The sequence below is a fragment of the Larus michahellis genome, chromosome 2 (assembly GCF_964199755.1).
Source record: "Larus michahellis chromosome 2, bLarMic1.1, whole genome shotgun sequence".
Lineage (NCBI taxonomy): Eukaryota > Metazoa > Chordata > Aves > Charadriiformes > Laridae > Larus > Larus michahellis.
The window spans coordinates 21,289,515-21,317,450 of NC_133897.1; the positions used below are offsets into that span (position 1 = coordinate 21,289,515).

Sequence of the window (27,936 nt, forward strand, 5' to 3'; positions counted from 1 at the left end):
AGGTCTTCCTGCAATTTCTCCTTTGAAAAGCAACTAGTACAATTCCCGGGTCTTTTTTTTTTTTAATGCTAGCTATTTTAAGGCTCAATTTTTAAAGAAACATCACCCCAAAAAAATTAATCACTTTGCAACAACTTGATTAAAGCTGCATGACAGCAACAAGAGTATATTCGTGAAAAGCCTACTGTATAGTTTTCAAATAAAAATATTTTAATCTCACACCATGTAACACACCAGCTCAGTAGTGAACAGTCTGAAATTTTGCTTTGGTCAAAATTCAGTCAATATGTTCAGTTATTTAATGAAACATTTGTTGTATTTTTTTATGGATTTCTGTTTAATTCTTTCTACAGAAAGTATGTACATGGACTGAAAGAAACTCCGTGACTACCGCCTTATGGTACTGTGTAATATTTGATGGAAAAATTTAGATAACCTTTTGATAGTTCTGTAAAACAATCATTTAGAGAAGACCTTTGAAATGCAAAATAGGAAAAGAAATGCGTTACCACTGAATAAATACTGCAAACAGTAAGCCTATAACAGCTATGGAATCAGAACATAAAATCTTGTAGCATATATGTTCTTATGATTGTAGTATTTAATAAGCACTGACATGACACAGAAGGCCAATTTTCTTGTTTGAAAAAAAAAAAAGCCTGTCCTTCTTATAGTGATATATAAGAGATTAAAATAATTAGAGAGGAATATAATCCAGTGAGTAAGAATGAATAATTTCATTGTTTATATAAATGCAAGGAGAAAATCCAATTCTCTTAAAAGGAATCTACAAAACCTAGAAGCTAAACAAGTTAGATTGTAAGAAACATGCAAGGACATCATATGTTTTGAGATTTTTTTAGATTTTATATCCTTTTTCAAATAGAGTGAATGCATAAGTGAAAGAAAATTACACTCTCCAATGCAAATTGTTTTTAAAAGTTTAAGGAATTCCTCAAAAAAACGTTAACATACATTGGCACATAGCACTTTAGCTTCATTAACAAAAATAAAGAGGTATTCACCTTAAATTTTTACCACCAATCAATCAGTTCTAACAATGATGCCAAGATTTTGGAGTACTTGCTTTAAATTTCACTATATTTTTTTCTTAAAACGTGCAAAATCATATTGTACGTTTAGTGAATGAAACAAAGCATTGAACAAGCAAAAGTCTTTCATTTACAAAACCGCATTACCAGTTGGATATAATCATCAGAAGAGTCTTCCAGGAATAACAGAAAAAACAGACTTTATATAAAATGCATACTATATTAGAAAACATGAATTGATATTGCAACTTGGAGCTGTAGAGTGGGGTAACTCACTTCTTTCCAGAAAGCAAATTTCTCACAGCAATTTTTACTCCATTTTCAGATTGAGTCTTTGCTGAGAAAGCTTTGATCTTTACCTATGTGCAAAAGGACATGTGCTACAGCTAAACAGATGCAACTGAAAACAGGAAAATTGCAATAACTTAGTGATACTCAATAGGCAGAATAATACATCTCCTGATTATCCATTTAAAATACATTGATGCTTGTCTGCCTTTTGTTTATGTGGGTTTAAATCATTAACAGTCTTCACTGAAATACATTCTAATCGTGGGTATTTGCTTCATTTGTGGGAAGGCAGCAGCAAAATGGTCACTTTACACAAAATAAAATGCGACTCTTGTGTGTTGACCTTTGCACGCAGTGTGTTTTAAATGGCAGTCTGCCTTAGATCCAACAAATTATTTCTATCCATGTTCAATTATGAAGGATACAGCATGTCTACAGAACCCATATTAAAAATGGTAATGTATCTTTACATGCTTACTCTTAAATTATACCGAGGAAAGAGTGAAGTTTTCTTTCTCCTCTTACTCTTTAATATACTGCTCAAATCTGTGTTTAACACATATCCAAATGCAATGCATTGAATAATGAAAAAGTTTCAACATTTAACATGTAGTCACAGCTCAGGCAGGAGTTTGCGTGCTCTGTATTTACATGTTATGCAAGTACAGGTAGCAGCATCCAAGGTCATGTCAGTGCATCTCCTGGACACCATGCCTCTTCATACGTTGTGCTATTTTCTATTGTGCAAACGTAATTACAAATTTTGTAATTCTTTAGACTGCAAAGAAAGGGGGAAGTAATTCCACCAACTATTGTATTCATTTTCTTGCTTTTAATTGTATTATCACCTTTGGAGACTTTGGTAAATTCCACTTAACTAGCAGCAATGGATAAAATTGGTGGTTTTCAAGTACTGCTTTCGTTACTAATGTTGGCATTTAAATGTTAATTTCAGACTGAGGTTTACAGTAAACATGAAACAAGGGATTTTCTTTGAATGAACAATCTCAACCCAAAATTCTAAATAAAGGAATCCAAGCACAGGGTGTTTTTGAGCACAGTGATTATTTCCTTTTAAAGATTTAACATTCCCTAAGTGATAGAAGGTAAAGATTTAAAAGTGACAGTTAATTTATAACTCTCTACATTAAAAAGGTATTTAAATGTTAACCACATTTTTATGTGAGTCAAGTCTAAGTAATGATAATTACAGTATAATACAAAAGAACCTGAAATAAACTTCTAGCAAACCATATTGGATATTAATGTTGTATTAAGCCCTGAAATGCTGTGTTAGTAAACTCTGGAATTTAGATTATATGCAACTTAAACGTAACACGGGGCTTTTCTTTAAAGAAGAATAGTTCATTTCAAAGTTTGGATTTTTGTGAGGTATGTATTAATTAATTGGATTTTTATTAAATACATTTACATAGCATCACTCCAAAACCAAGCCTCACATTACTTTTCTTCTATGGGCATATCTCTATGTAGGATTTGCTAAATTAACATTCCATATAGATTAATAGCCCTTTTTCATGTTTGTTGTGTTGCAATCAGCAGTGTGATACTGTGTTGTGTCACAGGTCACATTTATTTGATTTCGATTTAGGAATGGTATCTGTGCTACGTATTAAATACGAGAAATTACATGCTGAATTTCCCATCAAATATCTTAAATACAGACCTATTTTAGATGGATTTGTATAAACAAAACACATATATCTAATATAGGCGTGGGAAAGGAAAAGCTGGTTTGTTATATGCTAAAGCAAATTGAAGTAAATCAACCGCATCCGTGGGCTGTATAAGCAATACTACTCTGCTTTTCCCAGTACCATTTGGACAAAACAATGTTACTTTTTTATTTAAAGTGTTTTCTTCTCAACAAGGGGCCACCACTTCCCAATCTCAAAAACACGCCCCAGAATATGTTAATTAATTGTATTGTGTCTCTGAAAGAAAGAGGTTGCCAAATGCAATAAAAAAAAAAAAAGTCTTTCGATCAATGAGCTCCGTTCCCACTGCTAGTTACCATCTAATTTCAATTACACATATATATACATACATACATTTCCTCTAGGTACGATTTTGACCATTAAAAACTGTCTAAGAGCACAAGTCTAACTTGACCACATAGGGTGTATCTGGGAAGCTTAACATTCCTGGCGAATTAAGCGCGCAAGCCTCGGATCACTTTTTGTCAATCTTACTATGGTACTTCAGAGCCGGGAATGTGGGTAATTTTTATATCGTGGTACTTCCCAATTAAAAGTAACAACAATGCTCCTTTGTGAAAAAAACTTAATATATTAAATACGTCAACACATTCCGCACAAATACAAAATAAAGAGCAATGAAGAATGGCAACAAACGGTCTCTCTCTGACCATTTTTTTTAATCTTCCCTTTCAATAAGATAGTTTTCAAATAGCAATATATTGTTTTAGTAAATACGAGAGCATTAAATGTCCTTTTGAATGACGCTTTCTAAATTTGTAGTTACCTTTTAAAAATTGCCAAGCAGCAATCAAGAGTAAATCCATCTCCGGAATACTCAAGTAGGAGAAGTAAAACAAAACAAAACAAAAAAAAATCTTTCTTTCCTCGATCTTAAAGTTAATGCCTTTAGATATTACCAGGGTGATGTTTTCCTATTAAATATTACTTGCATTTTCAGCTTTCGAATAACATAGATGCTTTTTACCATCTAAACTGAATTGAGCTTTTATTTGGAGCAGTCCCACAAAAGCCCGCAAGTTTACAAAGAGTGAAAGAAAAGTCCCAAACTGTATTATCTTAAACAATGACTGCAAGCATGCAACTTCCCAAGTGTGCGTGGGGGGAGGAAAGTCACTTCAGAATTATTTTCAGCTAGGTGATATCCATAAACACTGTCCTTTAACTTCTTTTACTTGCTGCTCACGATCTGTGCAAAACGGTAATTTCTTGGCGATATATTTAATAAGATAATAAAAAATAAAGCTAGACATCACTTCTAATCTTTTAAAATAAATTCTCACGTACTCGGAGATAACTTGCTAAAAATAATCACAGTTCTCCTAGAAAGGATTTTCTTAAAATAACTAGTTCTCTAGAAATTCTTTCCTCATCACAAATATGAGCCCCTACCCGTTTTGATTTAATCTTCCAGACACAACGTGCAAAGACATATTTTTTCCCTTATAAGATCAAGGGCACTTGTTGGAAATTTTCTTGAACATCAAGCTAGTCAATTCTTCTCTATGTAAATGCATGAGAAAGTTCAGGTCCGAAATAGCGTACCAAAAAAAATTTAATTTCTAATTATTTTCAGGGGAAAATGAAAGAGACACAAACACTTTTCCTACAAAACCAATCTTTAAAAATATCTCAAACAAACACATAACAATCACTTGGGGAAAAAAATAAAATCCAGACAACACGGTGCTTATATGAAAAACAGGATAAGATTAATCTTCATTTTTTATAAACAGACCATTAAGACGAGTTCCTTCCAAAATTCTCTTTGGCTACATTTATTATTCCAAGTCCAGTGGTTCGGAGCAGTTTCTCCCGATTTCCTTAGGAAGCCCAGTTCTAAAATCCACCCACAAACAGATGTTACTTTATGTACAAATCCACCGCGGTAGCGGGTTGTTGGGGGTGGGGGGAGGGTTTGGGTTGGTTTGGGGTTTTTTTTTTACCTTTCATGTAACACGTGAGCTACAGCCTCCCAGCAGCTCCCTCAGTGGAAGGCACTTCTAAAGTCTCCTCTCTACTTATGTGCCCCTTTTCTCGCAGAAGCCCCCCGAGCGCACCCCGGCGAGCGCAGCCCCTCGGCGGGAGCTCGTCCCTTCTTCCCTCGCTCCGCCGGCGGAAAGCGGCGCGAAGGAGGCGGCGAGGGAACAATGGGGAGCGCCGGGAGGAGCGGGAGCCCCGGACGAACTTCCACCGGCCCCGCCGCCGCCGCCCGGCCCCGCTTCCCTGCGGCCGGGGACCGCGGGGGGGCTCCCACCCCGGCCGGCGCGGCCCCCTCCGTGTTCCCTACAGCAGCCTGCCCGGAGCCCCCTCCCCCCGCTGCCGGGAGACCCTCGCTCACCCTTGGAATCCCCCGGGCAAGCCCGCCCGTTCCGCGCCGCGCTGACGAGGGCACCCAGGGATTTACTCTCTCTCTCTCTCTCTCTCAGCCGCTCACCCCCAAAACTCTCCCGCCCCCGGCGCCAGAGCCTTTGCCGAAGGGGCGAGTGGGTCTGCCCCGGCTGGCCCGCCGCCAGCTCCCGCTCCCGACCCTATGCCGGGGTCGGCGATGCGGGCAAGGGCCGGCCTACGGTAGCCCCTCACCCCTCCGCCGGCTGCCCCTGACCTCCCGCCCGCCCGCCCGTCCGTCGGTCCGTCCGTCCGTCCCCTCGCAGGCCATGAGCACTACCCGCAGGAGAGGAGGCAGCACTACAGAGGCGCCCCGACCCGCGGGCTGCAGTGCCCGCTCCTTCCCTTCAGGGGACGGTGCTGCGCATAGAAGCATTGTTCTCCTCCCTGACCCCCGGATCCCCCTTCTCCCCACCGGGAGAGGCGAACGGGGAGGACCGGGAGGGACGAGGAAGAAGACGGGGCGGGGGGGGCGGACAACAGCCTCACAGAGTCTCCTCGCCTCTGCTGCCTTTCCCGAAAGTCGCCCTCGTGGCCAGGCGGCAGCCCACTCTGGCAGGCTACCTGCAGCCCTCCCGAGCTGGCTTGGGGCTGCCTATGCGAGCCCTCCTGCCCCGCTCCCTGTGCCCCATCTGCCCGGGCTCCTTCGACCTGCTGCTAGCCCGGCCGTGTCCCTCGCCCCCAACTCGCCATTAGTGGCTCTTCCACATGTCACCTCGCCTAAAAACCCCGCCGAGGCTGCGAAGGCATCTCTCCACACTTCATCCTCCTCCTCAAGTTTCCATGCGGGATCACATGTTTCACGCACCCACGAAGGGGAAAAAAAACACCAAACCCAAACAGTCCCAACCCCAGGCATTATTTGAGGATTTTGTCCTCAAATTGATGCAAAGCATACTGCTTTTTAAATCTCCACGGGCTTGGTTTGGAGTCTGAACCCTACGTAAGCGATAGTGCTGCCAACTTTGGCCCCTGCGAGCCAAAGTCCAGCAGGACGGTGCATTCCTGGCTGCCACACTAAAAGCACCAGACAGCGGGAAAGGGGACGCTGGTATCCAGCAGGAAAAGGGACACTGGGATCCGGCAAGAAAGGGGACGCCAGGATCCAGCGGGAAACTCAAAAGTACGTGAGGAAGAGAGCGGGAGCTACAGCACGACACCGAGGAAAAAAAAACACGTCTTGATTTAAATAATTGCATAATATTAGGATTTAACTTATAAATGTTTACATTTGTGCGATTTGATTAATGTCACATTTCATTTCCTTAAAGCCACTGACAAGGTACTTTAAAGCACGAGATTAACGTCTCCCAGCCATATTCAACAGGCAAATCCCCTTCCCGGCGCCCTGCCTTCCCCCAGTCCCGGGCAGGTGGGGCCCTCACCCCCGCCCCTGCCGACCAGGCCTCCGCCTCCCCTCCTCCCCGCCGCTCCCACGCGTGCCCGGCGGGTTTCGGTGTGTCCCCCCCCGCGCAGGTGACGGTCCCTGAGGGGATTCCCCCGCAGCTCCAGCCGCCTCCCGCCCCGTCCAAACGCGGCCCACTCCCGCGGCGCCGCCGCTCCCGGTTTTTCCCGGGATGGCGGAGGGAAGCGGAGGGGGACGAGGGGGGAGGCTCGCGCGCGGCCGGCGCGGGGAATTGTGGGTAGGAGAGTGGTCGGGCGGCAAAGGAAGCGGCGGGGGGGGGGCGCGGGGTGAAAGGTCAGCGGCCGAGAGCCCCCGCGCCAATGGCGGGCGGCGCCTCGGCGGACGGGCGGGACCCACCGCCACAGCGCCCAGCTTGGCCCCGCGCTTCCCTCACAGCAATCCGGGGCTGCCGCCCGTCCCGGCTGTAAACACCGGGGCTGTGCGTCCCGGGCGGGCGGCGGGGCCGGGGGACGGGACAAGGCCTGGCCCGGCCCTGCCGCCCTTTGTAACGGTCCGTGGCGAGGCCGCGCGCGCGCCGCCGGTGTTTGTTTGCACACACCCCCTCCCCCGCCCGCTCTTTGCTCTTTGATGCAATTTATTTGATTTGCAAATAATTGCAGACTTTTATTCCCCCACACACACCTCCGCCGCCGCCGCCTCCTAACCTCCGCTCTCCTCTCTCGCCGCCTCGCCGGTTACCAGGGAGATCCGTCCTTCCCGCCGCGGCTCCCCGCACACCCAGCTCCCGGCCCGGGGACGGCCCTGGCCCCGCTGCCGCTCCCGCTGGCCGCGGCTGGCCCTGGCGGGGGCTCTGCGGTGAGTTCAGAGCCATGGAACCGGCGACTCTCTGCTGCGGCGGTGAACGGGGCGGGGGGGGGGGGTGTTATTTAAATCGCTCCGCAACTTTCTCGCTGTCCCTCGCACCCCCGCCGCCGCCGCCCAGCCTCTAAAGGTAAAGTTTAAGCGAGTCGTCGTCCCGTCCCGTCCCGTCCCCCCCGCCAGCCGTCTGCAACGAGACTCAAACGGGGGAGGAAAACGCGAAGTGTTCACACGGAGAAGTGGTTCCCTTTGTTCTTTCATTGTTTCTACCCGAAGTGGCGGAGACAAGGACAAACGCTTACCTTCTCTCCTTTTTGCTCCAAAACACACACGTTCCCATCAGCTGTAGAATGCACGGTCCACCTTGGAAGTGACTACAAATGTCGGGAGAGTTTGTATTCCCTTCTTTTTTTCTCTCTGCGCTTTTTAGCGTAAGATTAAGTTGCCGAGCACGTTGTTGCAAGCTGTAGCCCCCCGCCTTAGTGAGTGGTCACGTTTAGGACCCTCCAAGTCCATCCTAATTCTGCCAGTAGAATTGAGGGTATTGGAGGTCTAAACTTTCAAAAGGAAAAGGGCCTGCGTCTATCTAGCAGACCTGAAAACGCACTCAGCTCCTCACTCACTTCCACAACGTGGATGTAAACATCTCACCCCGGACAACTCAATGAAATATACATTTTAAAGCCTGAATGTAGAAAAGCTGTTCCCTCAGCTTAGATAAGCTGAAAGCAAACCGGCCTGAAGAAAATCTACCTCAGTGTGCCCTGCAGCGGGAATCGTCTCTGTCTGGAGTTTAAAGCAAACAAATAAATAAGAGCATCATATAGAAATACTAAGCATGAAGTTCAATGGGAAACAACCTCTGAGAGGAACGTGCTACCCAGGGTGGAATGGAGAATCACAGCTCCCTAAAGTGTCCCTTTCTCGAAAAAATTACTGCTTTTCGTTTTCTCCCCTCGTGCGACCGAGGCAGGAGAGAGGAACCCTTTTTCTGCTCTCTTTGTGGTCCAGTCGGTGTTTCGCACCCAGCTGCACAGGCAATTCCCCCCCAAACCTTGCTTTAATCTGATTATGATGAGATTTGCTGATACAATGAATATTTGAAATGACCCTTGTGTCTTAGCGTGCGGGATGCGTTTTCAAGCTCCCGTTTCCAGGGCTCCCCGCCGCAGAGGGGAGAGGAGCGGTGGGAAGACCCCGCTCCCCGGGGGTTGCGGGGGGGGGACGACACACGACAGCCCCCACTTCCTCCAGCGCCCAAGGGTGATGGATTAATTCAGCCCAACTCCCTCGGGCCGGTGGTTGGAGCGGGTTCCTTAAGTGCTTTTCCCCCCCCGCATCATCACACCTTTGCCAATTGAAAAGCAAACAAACAAATAAATAAATAAATTTAAAAAAAAAGAGGATGCAGACGACCCAAGTAATTGCGGGACCAGGAGTTCGTGTTGTCTCACTCTCCTCCACCTCCCCCTCCTCCCGATGTGGCCTTAATAGCAAACTGGAAAGTGGGTTTATTTCATAGGGCCATATTACAACCAACAAGGTAAATCGTGGGGCGAGAGGGAGGGAGGGAGGGAAAGAGAGAGGGAAAGAGGGAAGGAGGGAAGGAGATAGAGAGGGGCTTTTCTTTGATCGTGTTTAATTGGAATTGAAACATTCTGGGGCTGTAAACATTCTTTATTTATTCAGCACACATAAGTGGGCATTGTTTTATCACCATCATAATTACGGTGTCCTTTAAACTCACTGATAGCAAAGGAGATAAGGGAATGCGCCTGTAGCTCCAGATGAAATCGCTGGCTCTCCCCTCTCCCCGGGTCACCAGGATCCACACGGTCCTTGGAGATGAGGAGCGCCGGAAGACTGGCCTGGCCATCCCTTACGTCATGAAAGTGATTTGTACCACATTGCTAATTTGGTGCAATTCATAACCTCCTGATCTCCTATGTTTGCAACTGCTTTTCAGTTTGCAGGGGATGTTTTTTAAGATGTAGTTCCCCAGTGTAGAAATTAAGAGCAATCACCTATGTGCAGGAGAGGATCTTATTTCCCAATGTTTGTTGCTTTACCTTTGTCTAATTAAAAATGCAAACTTTTAGGATCCTTTCAGAACAAAGCCTCACCAAATCCCCTTTACGTCCAAGGATTTGCAAATTTATAAAGGCTGCATTGAATTCAGCATGGGTCAAGGGGCAAAAAAAGGGTAGAAGGTCACTGCATTTTGATTATGGGTCAGTAAACAACATGGCATGTAGTATGTGTCCAGAAACTCCTGCTAAAAAGTATTTTAAAACTAACAGGAGTATGAAACTCAAGAAATAGTCTTAGCCCATGGTGATTATAAATTGCACAAAATTCTAGTGTGCAAGTGACACCCCAGCCCCCAACTAAAAAAACCCCACAACTTAAAAAGCACTTAGCAGAACTCTGCATTGCTGCTTTGTTTAAAAAAAAGAAAAAAAAGAAAAAGAAAGAAAAAAAATCAAGAAAAAAAACAACCCTGAAACTCCTAGGCATAAGAGTGTTAGCCACGTTATGTCTATTTTTTCTTTTCAGACTGATGGTTGGCATTTCTTTGTCCTAGTAGATTTAGTTATACGTCGTGATTTGTTGTCATACTAGAATTTACGGCAAATTTTAGGTATTACAGTCACATTTGGCTGACTTTAAAATAGCAGAAGGATCCTATTATACTGTTTTTTGACCCTATTATATTTACGTTACTGGACTCTTTGTGATAGCTTCTAGCTTCTTTCTGTGTCCTCCTTGAGAAAATATGCCCAGCAATATCTAAAAGCAGGGTATAGGGTTAGAAAACAAGTTCTCATTTGAAATACACATTTCTGCCCAGCATCATGAAAGGAAAAGGTTTATTTAATGCTTGTCAATACCTGAAGACATGGTCCAGCACTTAACAAATAATAATAAATAATAATAATACTCTAATAATGTGGCAATCCTAGTGTGAAAATGCACATGACCTCTTAGGTTTTCCCGAAGATTTTCAAAAGAATTCTCCCCATTAGTACAACTGCTGGTGGACATCGCTGTTGCATTTCCCAGCGAAACGTTTAAAAGACTGTAAATGGTGTGTGCATTACTTCATTGCAGAAGGAAGAGGTCAGGCTGAATTGCACTGGTATTTAAACATAATCATGCTATGAAAATAAATCAAAACATCACGTAAAAGGAGTATTTTAAACGTTACACACATTTTCTTTCTGGAGTGACGCGGTTAAGCACTTCCCCGCGAGCGTATATATTTTAACGCAAGTTTACAAAAATGAAAGTATACGATTCACAATAAATGGGAATAGGTCTACAGCGAGGTATTATGAATATTATTTTGCTCTTTCTTTTCTAATGAGGTTTATCCTTCGGCCAGGCAGCTTCAAGACTGAAATACTACTGCCTATAGAGTGTAGATTGCAGATTGCACGCTACTCAACGTGAAAAGGAGCGCGTTTGATTGATAGTCTCTATGTGTGTGTGTGCGCCCATACACACAACTCTCTCTACTTGCATGTAGATGTATTTGGCAAAACCGGGCATCTCCGGGCGTCCTTATCGTAAGAAATGTGAGACAAACAGCCATCCCTTTAATCATGTTCATCTTTGATCACCGGCGAGGGTGACACAGTCCACAAAATTAACAAAGAAACTCCCTTGCTTTCGAGAGATGGCTACATATACATCTGGGGCTGCACACACACGCACGACATACACACGGACACACCAACACGCAGGCACACACCCCCGGCTCCCAGTAAGTAAATTATTGCATAACTTTTCACGTAATTGATACCAGACACCTTTAATTTTTCATTTTCATTCTTTTGGCCAGCTTTCCCATTAACAATCTAAGCCATAAATGTTGGTGGCTATTGATCGCAATCCCCTGTGTGCGTGCAAATCCATTTTCAAGTCCCCTGCCTTTAATGTGCGTGTGCGTGTGCAAGGGGCCTCCGCCGGCTCTTTATCAGGATCTCCCACCCCCCACCTCCCCCCCCAGCCTGCTTGAAGACGACCCCGGATACACAACGTGTGCTGATGGCCAAGGGAAAGCACACACACGCACACACACAAAAACAACCAAAAAAAAAAAAAACAACCCCAACCCAACCCAAACAAACGATGGAGAAGTAGAGAGAGAGAGGTCTCCGTGTGAGGTGCGGAGAAAGATGTGCAGCCGAAAGTGTGTGTAAGTAGCGGGTGGGGATGTGTAGGTTTGGGCGTCTGACATTTCCCGAGGCTCCTGGTGGGTTTCTCCCCGGCGACGTTTGGCTCTGCCTCGACCCCGCGCTCATGGCCGCAACCTTTGGGGGAAATCGAGGTTTTGCCGAAAAGCCGCCACGACTTTTAACCGTTCGGTCGCGGCGGCGTCAAACCAAGAGAAATAACGCATTTTTTTAAAATAAGTTGCCGAATCCCCACTGCCAGGCTGTCACCGGCAGGACGTGGGCGCGGGTGCCCGTGGCTCCCTGCGTGCGAAGGCACGCGTGGATTTACACGGGGAGCCAGCCCAGCTGAACTACCTGGCAAATAAAGGACTTTTCTGCCCATCGCAGTTTTTGGTAACATCTTCCGAGCAGCTTTCTCGGAGTTTGCTGTTCCTTTACTGTTGACTCCATAGCCTTAACCTTAAAGCAGGGGGAGGAGAGCAGTAGGGAGGGGGTGGGGGTGTTGGCAGCATATAAGTACATCAGGAGGAATTTTTAAACGACCTTATTGTCTCTAGCTCTAGAAAGACCGCGATGATTTCTTTTTAGCGCCAGCAGCTGTTTTCTCTCGAAACTTTGCTTCCAGCCTCAGCACAGCCCAGGCTGCCCCTCGCACGGGCGAGAGGGAGGAAGGCGAGGATGGGGGGGATCCAGATGCGAGGCGAGGGAAGGCGAACTCCGCGGATGGTCTGAGCTGTGCCGAGGCATTGTTCACTGCTGCCTCTCGGTTACGTTTAAAGGCTGAAATATCACGAGATCCACTCAATGATCCTTTTTTTTTTTTTTTTTTTTTTTCCCCCTCTTCTTAATTCGAGGGACAAAATGTAATTTGCCGTAGCTCTGCTCGCTCGGATGGGAATACTATCCCTGGGTTTCAAAGGGAAGAACTAGGCATCGCGGTTCGCGCACACATGGATTAAGTTGAACAGCGGCGATTACATCTGCGCTGAGAGCAACAGTAGTCCAGGGCTGACTTTTCAAATCTCAGCCCTCCGAGTTAGAGGCTCCCTTGAATAGACTTCCTCCATTCCCGGATGCACTTCGCCAAATTCCCACTTCTCTCTAGAATTCCTGCGAAATTGGGGGCTCGCCTGCATTTCGCCTTGGCGTGCAAATCTGCGTTTTTTACAGCGTGATTATGCGCTTTATTTTAGCTGTACCTGACGGGGTAACACGAACTCCACGCACCATATTGCCAATACGCGGAGTGGATATTGACGTTTGGGATTGAAGATTTTTTTTAATTTTTTTTTTTTTTTTCCCCTCCGTCGATTTTTGGTATTTTTTGCCAAGTCCCAGAAATATGAGATGTCTCATTAATCTCACGGATATGTCTAATTCTGGATGTGCAGTGATACATAAAAGTGCTCGTGTTTGTATCCAGCGGAACACTGGATGCACGGCAGAGATTGGTGATTTTTTTTTTCGCGGCGCCTAACGTGCAAACCGCAAGCAGCATCACTTTAACGTGACAAGGGAGAGGCATGCAGCTATCGCAACATTTGCGAAACCCTCGCTCCTGACACTCCAATAATTTAACGTTCCTGAGAAGAGGTTAAACCTTCGTGCTGCTTCTTCGAATTGATTTTAAGGGGCTGCTATAAATGGAACATCCAAAAGCTGCGGCAGGGCTACTCCGAGCGGAATATGCAAACTGCGAGCCAGAAGCATCCTAGCCCGTTGCAATATCGCAGATTGTGTGTGCCAGCACTTTTTTGTTATTACGTAAAGCCTCTTGGAAGCACCTTGGATATTTTACATTCTCCTTTCTCTGCTGGAAGCAATCAGCACGCAGGAATCCTGACGTGGGCTCTGGGACTATAGGACATTCCAGCTAGTGATCCAGCACGGTTAATTGTGAAAAGTGTATACATTTCTGGCTTATCTATGCTTTGTTATGGGTCTGACGTGAGCCCACGTCCTCCTACCCCCTCCTGCAATATTACAGGCAGAATTTCGGTTAAAAGTGTTACAGTATCACAGTGCGGGAACCCGTGATATTCAGGCAGCAAAATAACCTTAGTCCCCGGCTGTAAAAAGCTAATTAAGCAGAAGAGGAAAATCAAGAGAAACTCGAAAATGTAAGTATTCCCTCTCGTTAACAACCGAGCGTTTAACTTTGGAGCCTCAGAAAGGGAAATACCAGGCGGTGCTGCACGTTTTCGCTAAGCTTCATTTTCCACACAATGCAGAATAAAATGCTAGTTTAAAGCGGCTACGTTACCGGAGGATTTTCCATCGCTACGATCAGACTTATGTCCTTTAAATTCACGGCATGCACAAAAGAGCAACGTTTGTCCGAAACAGGCTAAAAATATACGAAACGATAGGGAAAAAAGCATGCAAATCCTTCCTCGGAAGCTAGCGACGAGGAAGTCTGAGAGGTCTGAGTGTGTTTGAGCTCGGATTGTTTAATAGAAAGATTTATATACTAACTGTATTATTTACTTTGGGAGGGGAGGTGGCAGTATAAGGGTATGCTAATTAGTGGGAGATTTTTTGGGGGAAGGGGTGGAATATCAATTTTTATTGCATCACCTGTCAGGAGTGTCCAATCAGCGTTGGCTTTAGGGGAATTAATTGATGAAGGTGTCTCCGGACGAGCTCACTTCACTCTGTCATTTTATTTGTAGCTAAAGCAGCGGCGGGAATAGCAGCTGCATTTCTTTTCTCTTCCTCCCTTCACATTCCATTATCATAGTTTCCAATGGAAAAGCAGGGAATGAAAGGGAACAGGTACTGATCTTCAGCAGCAACTTAGAGAAACACTTTGGCAAACCTGATTTTTAAGATTATATATTGATTGTAGCCTCACGGTATTTTTTTAATTTATTTTTTTAATTTTGTCTAAAGTTTGGCACTTCATTCACCAGGAATAACAGCCTTTGTTATATTTTATTAGCAGGATGCCTTGAGACAAATACAGCATCTGGCTGAGGATTGTGTGTGTGTGGCTTTTTCTTTTTTTTTTCTTTTTTTTTTTTCATCTCTCTCTCTCTCTCTGCAAATGCTGGGAATAATTTAATTCACGAAATGGGAGACCTGAAGTCGGGTTTTGAAGAGGTGGATGGCGTGAGGCTCGGCTACCTCATCATTAAAGGAAAGCAAATGTTTGCACTCTCCCAGGTTTTTACAGACCTGCTCAAAAACATCCCGCGAACTACCGTGCACAAGCGAATGGATCATTTAAAAGTAAAAAAGCATCACTGCGACCTGGAGGAGTTGAGGAAACTCAAAGCCATCAACTCCATCGCTTTCCACGCCGCCAAATGCACCCTGATCTCCAGAGAGGACGTGGAAGCCCTTTACACATCCTGCAAAACCGAACGGGTCCTTAAGACGAAACGGAGGAAAATAAGCCGGGCGCTGTCAACCACCGACCTCCGGCCGGAGCTGGCGCCCACCGACCCCTTCTCCGGCTTCTGGAAGGAGAACAAACTTTGGCTGGGTTTGAATGACTCTCCCCGGCCCCTGCTGCCCATCCGGAGGAAAGCTTTGCGTCCGGGGGACACAGCCTTGCTACCGGCCTCTCATCTACCTCACATTTTTAGTAAATACACTGGCCACAGCTACCCAGAAATCGCTCGGGCGCCTTGCAAACCCCCCGTAAACTATGAAACGGCGCCGGCGGCGGGCGGCTGCGCGCCCCTCCGCTCCCGCCGCCCGCCCGCCGCCCGCCCCCCGCCCGCCGCCGCGGCGCGGCCGCGGCTCCCGGCCGCAGGCCGCCCGCCCCTGCCCGCCCGCTGCCGCCGCCGCCACCGCCGCCACGGGGCGGCCGCCGCCGCCGGCCCGCTGGGCCCCCCCGGCGGCGCCCGCCGGCCCCTGGCCGCACAGAGGCCCTGCCGGCCCCGCGGCGCCCCGCGGCTGCCGCTGCCGCTGCCCCGCGGCTTCGGGCCGCCGCCGCCGCCCGCCTTCCCCGAGAGCGGCAGCAGCGACTCGGAGTCCAGCTGCTGCTCCGGCCGCGCCGCCCACGACTCGGACTGCGGCTCCAGCCTCTCCAGCTCCAGCGAGGGCAGCTCGGAGGAGGAGGACGAGGAGGAGGAGGAGGAGGAGGACGAGGAGGGCAGCGGCGCCTCGGACTCCAGCGAGGGCAGCTCGGAGGAGGAGGAGGAGGAGGAGGAGGAAGAGGAGGAGGAAGAGGAGGAGGAGGAGGAGGACAGCACCTCGGACTCCGACTCCAGCTCGGTCTCCAGCCAGGTCTCGGTGCAGAGCATCCGCTTCAGGCGCACCAGCTTCTGCAGCCCGCCCGGCGTGGTCCACGCCAACTTCTTGTACCATCTGGCGGCCGCCGCCGCCCCCCGGCCCCCGGCCCCGGCCCCGGCGGAGCCCGGCGGGCTGCCCGCCCTCCGCGGCGCTGCCGGCGGAGTCAAGCCGGAGCTGCCGGAGGAGTGGGGCCGCCCCGGCTGGGCTCCCGCCGCCCCGGCGCTGCGCTGCTCCGGCGGCCTGGGGAGCTGCTTCGCGGAGATAAGAGATGATAGGGTATCCGAGATCACATTCCCACACTCTGAATTTTCCAATAATGCCAAGAGTACTGACCTAACAATTAACTGTGTTGCAAAGGGGGCCTCTTCACCTAGCCCAAAGACAAACAATGCATTTCCACAACAAAGAATACTCAGAGAGGCAAGGAAATGCCTTCAAGCAACTACTACACACCGTGCAGATAACAATACAATAGCTGCTAGGTTCTTAAATAATGATTTTTCATCAGCGGCAGCAAATTCAGAGAAAGATTCCAAAATCCCTCATTGTATTGAATTTGCCACGGATTTGCCCTCTTTACAAACTGATCCTGAGGAGGATGCTGCTTCTCCAGGGGCAGCAGCAGCAGCTGAGCTCCAGTGCACTGATACAGGCAATAAGACATTGCCATTCCTGCACAGCATTAAAATCAAAATAGAGGACAGCAGTGCGAACGACGAGTATGAGCCTGACCTTACAACACATAAGCTAAAGTGTGAGTGCAATGATACTAAGGATGAGTTTTACGGTGTGACTGAGAGTAATAACCAGGACGCTTTATTAACAGCCAAGGAAGATTCTGCATGCACTGAGAAAGAAACCACTTCCTTAAACCCGCTGACTCAGAGTCAGGTCCTCTCATGCACTTTAGGTACTCCAAAACCTGAGGATGGGGAGTATAAATTTGGAGCAAGGGTGAGAAAAAATTACAGGACACTGGTTTTGGGAAAGCGACCTGTACTGCAGACTCCTCCAGTCAAACCAAATTTGAAATCAGCTCGAAGCCCACGTCCTACAGGTAAAATCGAGACACATGAAGGAACACTGGATGATTTTACAGTTAACAATAGACGCAAAAGGGTAGCCAGCAATGTAGCATCAGCAGTGAAAAGGCCATTTAATTTCATGGCAAATTTTCCCTGTCCACCATCACTAATTATTGGCAATGATGGGGATTTGTTGCCAGCTTATTCCTTAAACACCACTAAGGATTCCCAACCACCTCACAAGGCCCATCCTGTATGGAAATGGCAGCTGGGCGGTTCTGCAATACCTCTTCCACCTAGCCACAAATTCAGGAAATTTAATTAATAAAATAGTTTGGAAAATATTTTCTTGAACCACCTTTAACTTTCTTACGTTTTTTAAACTCTGCAGGATGGTTTGTACAAGCCCATTAATGCTATACACACTTTTGGAATCCTGTTTTATCACATTGTGAAGACAGAAACCGGATTACTATTTTCTTTACCATTACGACAGTGGTTTTTTGTTTTGGTTTGGGTTTTTTTATTTTTTTGGTTCTGTTGCATTTGGGTTTTGTTTTTTGGTTTGTTTTTTTTTTTTTTTTGGTTACATTCCACAGAGTACTTCAGGCTAAAGACTCAAGTTAAACTCAGTTATTATGGTAGAGCTGGAACACTTTACTGTTTAAATGCTAATAATGCACCAGTACCTCAATTCAACTGCTGCAAATAAATGTCAAAAGGTTGAATAATAAATATTAGAATGAGCCATTAAATTTATGCACTAGATTTCGAAAATGGAAGTCTAACTGTTAATTCAGTTAAAGTTTGTTAAGTTACATGGTTGCACAGTAAGGGTTCACTATAATTCAATGTGGCAGCAGCCTACTTTTCGGAAGCTTTGTTTTCGGGTGCAGGGGTGTCTTTTTCGAAGAGCAGTTGCACTTACTCCTTTTTCTCTGGTTTGGAAAGGCTGGGGTCCGCCTGCGACCCCAGTGCTGGGAAAAGCTGCCTCATCTGAAACCAGTAAATAAATGTGGAATTCTATTTTTGGTAAAAGGGTGTCTTTTTACTTGTACAGCCACTCTTTGCAATTGGGAAGCCTTTTTGTTTCACCCAGAGGTCTTAAATAAGGTTACTGTTACCCACTAATGTCATACTTAAGTTGTGGTCTGAACATGCTCCTTACAAACTTGCAAAGCAACTAAAATATTTGCCCGGCTAGCAGCACAATTTATGGTCCAGCCCCTCACGCTGGCTGGAGGAAATAGCAAAGCAGTAAATACAACACAGAAAGTGAAACGAGAGGCCGTAAGTGGCAAGAATACACAAAATGAGAAGACCATGTTATTCATAGCTTTTTTTGGCACCAAAACTCAGGCGTTTCAACCGTGTTACACTTCCCGATTCTACCCTCATCTCTTGAAATTTGTTGTCGTGGGGTTTGTTTTTTTTTTTTTTTTTTTTTTTTGCCATGCCATCCTCTTTATGTAGCAGAAACATTTCTACTGCACGTGACAATCAGAGGCAATTACCTATATTTGCACTTAATATCGAAATAGTTGAACAGGCTGACTTCTAGAGTCTAGCCCTCGGTAAGACATGCTGGTATAATATATTGTGATGATGGAAGCAGTAAATCAAAATTATGGAAATTTGCACTGTTGAAAAGCATGCTTTAGCTTTATTTTCAATTAAAAACACTGTTTAAAAAAAAATTCCTGATTCCATACACTTTGAATTATTGCAGAGTTATCCGTGGTTTCCTCTCCGTTTGTAAGTTCACTGTTTTTATTTGGAGGAAATACGCTTCAGGACGTTAACTGTTTCCCTCCCTCCCCCCCAACCCCCCCTCCCCAAACCCTCGAAAAGAAAGGGGGGGAAAAAAAAAGAAAGAAAAAAAAAAGAAAGAAAAAAAAAAAAAAGAGAAAGGCCGGAGGCCGAGGTGGAGGCAGAGCTGAGGACGGGGGAAGGTCTCTCTGGCGGGGGGAGGACGGGTACAGCAACTCTGAAAACAGCCTGAAAAGTTTGCAGCTTGAGAAAGGCAGTTATAATTGAGTTGCTGAATCAGCAGAGTTTAGGATGAATAATTGCTGGTTTCTTTCTTTGGATTAGCATTTTATTTATACTAGATCATTCCCAAATTAAATTTTAAGGATTCCACTCATCGATCAATCCCGGGAGAATAATTTATCGTAAATCAAAAAAAGGAAAACAAAGCAACAATGTAATGTTTACTGTGTGACTCAAAGTCAACATTTCTGATGGCAATCCACTGCCTGGGTTTCTTTTTTTTTTTTTAATTCCTGCCTTTTGTGATGCCCTCTCCCAACCCCTCGTGCCTCTAAATATTCCAAGCAGTCACTGGCCGATTTCTGCTCTGTTTACTATAGCCACACCGTAGTTTTCATCTCATTGTAAAAGGCCTAGTCTAAGAATACCTGCAGCCAAATATATTTAGAAAGAGTAAACAATTGCCTTTCAGTGGAGTTACCCTTCCCCCCTGCACGCACACACGCGCGCACACACACACATCACTTCAAACTGCCAATTGCAAAAGGTGCATTGCATACTTAACCGCTCTGCTGAAATTACGATGGTCATGAAAAATCTGCTTACTGAAGTTGTTCTGAGATGAATGTTTACATTCGTGTGTTTAGAGCTGCACAGATTACAGCCTTATTTCCAGAGAACTGTAAATACGTATAAAATGTACTGCTCAGGAAAACCCCCTGCTCTGTTAGAAAGCCGTGTCTGCTTGACAAAGGTCTTCCCTTGACCAAAAAAAAAAAAAAAAGAAAAAAAGGAAAAAAAAAAGAGAGCCAAACCCAAAAGTTACAAAGGTGCAATATGCAAACTTGAAACCTAAAATTTTGCCTTGAAATTAAACAACTTATCACTTTCAAAGTAACTCTGTCCCCCTGACCCTGTTTACTTCCAATTAGAGATATGCTGATTTGGCCAGGAATTGTAAATTACAGAGGTGCCTTTTCAGGTTCCCGAAATAATCCGGGGGGGGGGGGGGGGGGGGCAGAGGGGAGGGGGAGGAATAAGCATAAATTTATACCAAATAGGCTATGCAGAGCTGAGGACGTGAAATATGGCGCCCAGCCCTGCCAGGGGCCCGGGAGCTGCAGGCCTGGGAGCAGGAGCGGGCCTGGCACCCACCGGGCACCCCCAGCACCCCCGGGCTCCCCTCCCTGCAGGCAACATCAAAAGGCAAGGAGTTAAACAGCCAAATAACTTTCACACGTGTACACCTCAGTTTAGTGCAAAGCCACTAACAAGGACGTTCGTGTTTTTACTACCGCTGGAGAAATTAGCCAGGTACAATAACTCACTGGGGAAAAAAAAAAAAAAAAGAGGGGGGGAAAAAAAAGATATTCTTTGCAATTCTGGTAGTTTGGTAACTGTTTCTGATGGCATTGTAATTATTATTGCGAACAGAGTTCATTATCATTCCAGCCTTAGCAATGTAAAGTCGTATCATTGAGTTACATATAAATAACCAATTTTCTCCCGTAAAGGTAAGTTCTCATAACAAGGAAAAATAAAGGTTTTTCTAGTGAGACAGGTTACCATTTTGTTGCAATGTTTACAGGGGATAAAACTTAAAATGCATTAATAATGAATCGCCACCATTTTCCAATTCCTGGTGTACACAAAAATCAACAGAATTTTCTAGAGGAAAAAGCAACCGAGGGAAGCACGCGTACTTTATGGACTATACTCCATAGGTATTTGCCACTAGTAAGAGTTCATCGGTAAATTTATTGGGAAGATTTCTGCTGCCAGATGGAAGACAAAAGAAAGTTTTGGACTATGTTTAATTCCCTAGAGCATTAAAAAGGGAACACGTGTAATGCCTTCAGCAACGAGGTGTATTGCCTTAAAAGATGTAACTTGCCGTTTACAACAATTTACTTTCAGAAGTGATTGTTCTATAACCTACACTTACTTGACTACAGTGCGATAATCTCTTTACTGGTTGTTTATTTAAAACGCCACTATTAGCAATAATGCAAAATAGTGGTAGCTGTTGTATGAAGTTTGCTGTTCAATCAATTCACTTGGTGATTTTTTTACATGGTCTCTGATCCTTTTTCCTCTAACAGATTTAGTTGCCAATAAATTAAATTTTCTGCAGAAATGAGAGCAATGCTATCGTTTTTGTTTGTCGCTGTTCACACGTGCGAGTGATTGAGAGAGAGGGGGGTAAAAAAGTGGCATTTTTGACACACGGCGGTAATCTGCAGGAAAATATTCTACATATGCAGTATGTTAGAGAACATGAAACATGGATAACGTTGTTAATTGTGGTTTTTATGGTTAAGAGGATTGCTGGAAAGAATATGTAACGGCTCATCCTGGGATCTACTTGGTCAGCTCAGAAGTACAAAAGGAGGGCGAGTGCCTGAAAAATGAAAAGCGCTGGTTAGAGAAACAGGGAAGGAGGCACTGGGCTGGTTCTACCTTGCTCAAGTCATGCCTGCAGACATTCCCCATTCCCCTGGTGTTTAGCCCCCACAACCAGAGAAAGCGGGGTCTCCCCGCTGCTGGGCCGCACCAGGGCCGCTGGCTGTGGGGCAGCCGGGGCCGAGGCCCGAAAACCCTCGGGGAAGGGACAGATAAACCGGTTTTAGGCCTTCTACGTTGCATTTTTCCACTGCGCTGATATAATTATTTGCCGTGCCCTAGGCCCCTCTCGCTCCCCCTCTCCCTTTCACTCCGAGGCGGCCTCACAAGCCCCCGCTTTAAAAGGCCCGAGATGTTTTGCATGAAGCGCTCACAATAGGGGTTGAGGGAATTGACAGTTTCAAAAACAAGGCGCCCTGTCCCTTTCCAGATGCCGAGGACCCCTCTCCCGCACCATCCCTCGTTTGCTCCTCGCTGCTGGTGGCTTTATCCTTAGCATTGCAAATATACGGCAACAGCTGTGTTTGTAAACAGGGGGGAGGCCGGGAGGGAGCCCCGCCGCCGCCGGCCCTGCTCTGCTCTGCTCGGCGCACTGCCTCCGCTGGCCGCCGCTTCGCTGCCTCACCAGCCACTGCCTGGAAATTAAATTAAAAAAAAAATTAAAAAAAAAAAAGAGGGAGAGGGAGATTAAAAAAAAAATGAAGGCATCGGGGCCGGGGCGCTGGAAAAGCGGCGGCCCTCGAGCGGCGGCCCTGCTCGGTGGCGGGGCCGCCCCTGCGCGGCGGGCCCGGGGGACAGCGCGCTTCGGGCCGCCATCTTGCCCGGCGCCACACAGCCTCCCCCCGGCACCCTGGCCCGGCTCCCCCGCTCCCGGAGCGGCTCTCCGCGGCCGGGCGGGGCCGGCGCAGCGGCCTGCGGGGCCCCCGGGGGCTCCCGCACTTCAAAGCGGCCTCTCGGCGGGGCCGCGGCTCCCACCCCGCTCCACCCCTCCGGCTCCTCCGCTGGGGCGTCCATCTTCCCGGCCTCTCCTGTGGCGCGGCCCCGGCCTCGCCGCCGCCCTCCCTGCCCTCTCCGTGCGCGGGGGACCGCGGCCGGGGCGGGGGGGAAAGCCACGGGAGGAAGCCCGCGGTGGTTCCGCGGGACAGCTGCTGGGCGAGGGGCCGGGGCCGCGGTCGGGAGGAGGCCGGGGAACCGCCGCCGGGGCTCGGCGCCCGGCGGAGGCCTTAGAGCTCGCGGGGAGGCTCCGGGGGAGGTTTTGGGGCTCCGGGGGAGGCCTGGGGGCTCGGCAGGGGCTGTCCGCCCTCCGCCCCCGCGGAGCCAGGACGGGGAGCGAGGTCAGCGCCGAAAGTGCAACAGGGGCTGTTTGCTCTTGCGGCTAAAATGCAGTCGGGGCTGTAAAGCGTGTGAAATTACGCACTGGTCTCTTAAAGAGTGGCTAATTTATAGTAAATAGCGAGGGCTTTGTAAATGGCTTTATTATGTTGTTTCTTGTTAATTGTTGAGAAAATCCCCATTGTTGAGTGTGAATGGCTTTATGGGGCTAACCCGGTCTCCGCTGCAATCCCGGGGCAGTAAATGGCCGCTCCGCTAATGTGGCCCCGTAGCGCAAGGCCGGCACCAGCCGCGGTGACCTCTGGGCGGCGGGGCCGGGCCGGGTCGGGGGTGCGAGGCCGGGCCGGTCCAGCGGGGCCGGGCGGGGGCCGGGGCGTGCGGCGGCCGCGCTAAGATGGACGCTCCGCAGGCAGCCCCCTGCGCCGGCCACGGCTGCAGCTTCGTCCCCTCGGAGCGGGGGACCGCCGGGACCCCGCCATGGGGGTGACCCGTCCCCCCTCTCTCCCCTCCCGGCACGCAGCGGAGCGGCCCCGCCGGCTCTCCCGGCGCCGGGCCGAGCCCGCCGGTCCCGCCGTGGCAGCGCACACGTGGACGGGCCGCTCTCCGCCTTTGTTAGCGGCACCGCTGCCCGCAAGGCCCCGGCCGGCAGCCCCGGGTGTTCCTGCCCCGCTGAGGGGCACCTCTGCCCGGCGAAGAGGGCGGGGGCCCTCGGCCTCCCTCGCTGCCGTCCCTCTTGGACAAATAAAGAGGAGGCAGCACCTCCAGCCCCTGTCCCGGAGGGGCGGGGGGATTGGGGAGCCGCGATGAACTTCCCCAAACTCCCATGGCGGCCCCTCGGCCGCGGAGCGGGGGGACAGACGGCACGGGACCCGCCGCTGCTGTGGGCGGTCGGAGGAACCGGGGGCTCCCCCGCCGCCGGAGCGTTAAACGCCGTTTCACCCAAACGCCTCCCGCGTGCACGTGCCTGCATATTATAAAATACAAATCGCGATGAAATGTAAATTCCACTCTAGAAACTTATATTGGGCTATTCTCTTTCCCGAAATCTCTCCCCCTCTGATTTCGCTATTAGGAGAAATCCCCCTGGGTTTAAAGCACTTGTTTCACGGATTTCTCCACAGCCCACATCTGTTGGCTTCCCCTCTGCCGCTCGCCCCTGCTGCGGGCGGGGGGACGCCGCGGGTCTCCCGGCGGGGCCGAGCCGCCGAGAGGCCGCCGCAGCCCCGGCCCTGCCCCTCCGAGCCCAGCGGTTTCCCAAACTGCCTCGGCAGGGTCGGGATTGAATTGCAAACGGGTCGGATGCACGGCTCCCTCTTCCCCGGGACTTGGGCTCGCAGGGCTTTTCCAGGCTGATTAGTAGCGTCGGAGCAGCTAGATAGGGCTGTACAGACCATTTCCCTCAAAACAGGATGTTTCCATCAACCTGCATTTGGTTTTCCCCAAAGAGCAGCGGAGAGTTTAGCTGGGAAACACGTCCCGGCTAAACCCTCGCCTTCAGCTGCCACTCGGGTCACTTCACATCTTTGTATTATATTTCATCCTGTCATTCCCCTTTCTCTACCGTCCCGGGCAAAAATAAATAAACTAACAAACAAACAGGGCCTTGGAAAAGCCGTTGCTGATGGCGAAGCCGCCCCGGCCTCCCGGTTTAGCTCGTTGTTGCTCCCGAAGCAAACCGCCGGCTCCCCGGGAAGCACCTCCCGGCCGAGCACGGCGTTTGCTGGGATTTCCAGTGTCTTTGTGCTTTTGCGGAGATGCGTGTGAAGGGGGCTGCGAGTGTTAAAACTGCCACATAACCTGTGCGAACATATGTTTTATATTTACCCGCGATGCTTTTGTATTCCCGGGATTCAGGGGTAAAATGCCCGAGACAATAGCAAACCCAGAAATATTATCTAGTAAACTGCATGGAAAAAAAAAAGAGAGAAAAAAATAAAAAAAAAAAAAGGGAAAAGAAAAAGGAGGTTCCCTCGCTTTTGGAAATTACCATTCCCATTTTCGTGGACATGACAGTTTGCGTAAGGGTAAATAGCGATAACGTGCTATTCCGTGTACAGTTTTCCAGACCATTTGAAAAACTTTACAGTGTCCGCTGCGGATGTTTGAAGTAGCACATTATAACCAGAAGAAGGATTTTCAGGTTGTTTCCCGCTATGACATAATCGTCCCCGTCAAAATCTGGTTAAGTTCGCCGGAGGGAAAAAGATGTTCATGCTAAATGATGTGGGAGAAGAAAAGAGAGAACGGCGTTTAATACGCGCTATAAAATAATGTCAGATCTCCCCGGCTGTGATCTCGCAGTCCTTCTTACATTTTAAGGGAAGTTTATAAATGGTTACCTGGGGTTTACAAATTTTGCTAGTAAAATCTCATTAATTCTATTATGATTTCTGTATCCCACTCCCGTAAAGGGGCCTGTAAAATGTATTAATTCTACACAAGCCCTGCCATTCATCAAGTCGGTGAACGTTTGTATTTCCCTATCTAACTGCGTAGAGGCCGATAAATAGAAAGGCTCTCCAGATAATCGCTGCTATCTCCTGTCCTCCAAGCAGAGCACTCGGTGGTGTTTGTTCCGTCCCGGAAGAGCGAGCTTTTTAAAGAGGCTTGAAAGTAGGTGAACTTTCTATAAAAACACACCTGAAAGTTGGGAATCTTTAATACGTGTTTGCATTGCTCCTGGGGCAAAAAAAAAGGAGGATACCCGGCAGCAATTCCTCATCAGCGGACTTAAAAGAGGCTCCTGCCTTTCCCGAGGCCTCTCTCCCTCCCTCTCTCCCTCCCTCTTTCCCTCCCTCCCTCCCTCTCTGTAAACACCAGCGCACAGATGCGGAGAGGGGTTTCCGTGAAAACTCCGGCGCGGAGCCCGGGTCCTCCGCCAGCGCCTGCGGTGCCGCGTTTGTCCCTCCAGTTTTCCGCGGGACACGGATGACACGGGGTTTAGGAAAAAGCTCCGGAGCGTAATGGAGGGTTCATCGGCTCCCAGCCCCAACCGCCGGCACAAATGGCGAGATGGTTTTGCCGCGGCTCCGTGCGAGCTGCTCTGGCTTCACAAAACCTGCAAACCCAAGCCGCCTTCCAGACAAAATTTACTGCTTGTATTTGGTTTAGCAACGGCGATGGCGTCTGATCATTTAGAAAGACGAACTACATAAACATCTGATAGTTTGTATTAGAATCAAGCACAGTGACAATTGCGCAGAGCTGGTTTTAATTTTATTCCAAAGTGTTTACACATCGACATATGGTAAATTTGTCTTCGCTGAGAAAGTTAAGAATCAATAGCGTTAATAGCTTTGCATAGACATGATAGCGATTAACATTTCTGCATCTCTACCAGCCCAAGGTTCCTGAAGATAAATGCTTGGGTGCTGAAAGAAAAAAGGGTTTTCCATTGAAGATTAACTGGCTCTGCCCGCAAAGGTGCTTAGAGGTTCCTCGTAGGCACCGCCGAGTTCAGCAGGACTCGCTCTCTCTCTCTGCTGACGGCTATGAAAAAGTAGCAGCACCCTTGCTCCCTTTTTTATCTTTATTTTGCGATGCCTTTGCTCATCAGTACCTGCAAAGCTCATGCCTGAAAAAACAACCGGCTTCTCCCCGGCGAGCAGAGCTGGTCTATGATAAAAGGCAGGAGCCTAATTCCCCCTCACTCCGGCTGGGATGACAGCGTTTTCCAGGAGCCTCTCTCGCTCCCAGGAAAGCGGGAAAAGCAAAGCTACGGAGCCTGCTCCCTAACTCACGCTTTCTATCGAGGTGCCGCAGATCCTTCAGCGTATTCCCTGGTTTTCCCAAGGGACGTCCAACGACCTCCAGTCGTAGCAAGACGGGGTGGCAAAAACTCGGTTATGCCGGGATGTTCTCTAGAAGCGAGGATGTGCTCCCAAATAGATCATAAAATTGTGTATTTATGTATATTAACCAAAACCTCATACGCGGGACTCATCGACATTTGCAAACGCTGCTAATGCAGCAATTTTCCCAAACACTGAAGGGCCATTATTTTTAATTTTCAGGTGTTGCTTTAGGAAGGTCATGAAATCACGCAGAAACTCTAAGCCTAACCCAATCCACAGATGTCTATGCACGTCTCTAAGTCAAACAGGTCAAATATTTTTTAAACACGCATTTACCAAGAGGAAAAAAAAAAAAAAAAAAAAAGAGGCATCTAAGCTGGAAACCTGTGGGGGCATAACAAAAGGAAAGAGACCAGAAAGAAATATCCCACAGTGGATTACAAGGTTATGGGACAGGTCACTATAAGAAAGTTAAACAAAAAATGAAGGGTACATTACATAAACCTTACATAATTAAAAAATAGTTAGTTCCAATGTGGTAGTTATACCCTTAGATATTTGTTGAGTTTGTTGATCGAGTGCCTGTGAATTTATTGGAAGTTTATTCTGTTAATATACTTTTATTTACCCGGCGTTTGATTTTTCAGATAATTAGAAAACTGACCGCAGCCTTTAATGACTGTGTATTTAATGAAGACTATCATTATTTTACACCGCAGACAAATGTACAGAATGTGCTATTCTAGGAGGGGACGTAATCAGACAAGAAATAAACCCAGCCTTACAGAGAGAGGACTCTAAGTCAGTAATATATTAAATATTGCAGCGATCGATTTCAATACCCTGAGTGGACACGGGAATAAAAATTCACCCCCGAGATGAAATGATTAGGAATTCTTTGTTGGGAGGGAAAAAAATGCGATTTTTTTTTTTTTTTTTTTTTTTTTTTAGTTCCTTATTGTTCAGGTTAGAAGAGGGCCGGGCAAGCATCTTTCAAGCTCTCGGGTCCCGGTTTGGGATATAACCCTAAAGGTTAGCCGCATCTCAATGGCGTTTCTCCCTGGTAAAAAGATGGGTCTTTGTCCGAAGAGAGCCGGATTAAATATCAAGCCCGGCTCCGGTGCGCGGTACAGGGGCAGCCCCCCTGCTCCCCTCCGGGCAAGGCTGCGCACCGTGGCTCCTGCCCGGGGGCAACCGGGAGCCCGGGATGGCCCGGGCCGGGCGGCGGGGGCCGGTTCTCGCCCCGGGACGGCGGCGGCGGCGGGAGCGGGCC

At 47.8% G+C, this 27,936-nt stretch overlaps 2 protein-coding genes across 3 annotated transcripts in view; one reads left to right on the plus strand and one right to left on the minus strand.

The window, feature by feature from the left end:
• MLLT10 (MLLT10 histone lysine methyltransferase DOT1L cofactor) overlaps positions 1-7,803 on the minus strand; it is a 146,995-nt gene extending 139,192 nt beyond the window's left edge. Inside the window, exon 1 of one of the 2 annotated variants that reach the window (XM_074574494.1) lies at positions 7,541-7,803. The gene's annotated coding sequence lies outside the window, so the exon portion shown is untranslated. Of the gene's footprint in view, positions 1-7,517 lie in introns of both variants that reach the window. The other variant, XM_074574493.1, reaches the window with a different exon arrangement.
• Positions 7,804-12,715: 4,912 nt separating this feature from the next.
• Positions 12,716-21,087, plus strand: SKIDA1 (SKI/DACH domain containing 1). The gene has a single exon (XM_074574480.1). The coding sequence runs from the start codon at positions 14,948-14,950 to the stop codon at positions 17,465-17,467; it is 2,520 nt and encodes an 839-aa protein (XP_074430581.1). The 5' UTR covers positions 12,716-14,947; the 3' UTR covers positions 17,468-21,087.
• Positions 21,088-27,936: the final 6,849 nt, after the last annotated feature.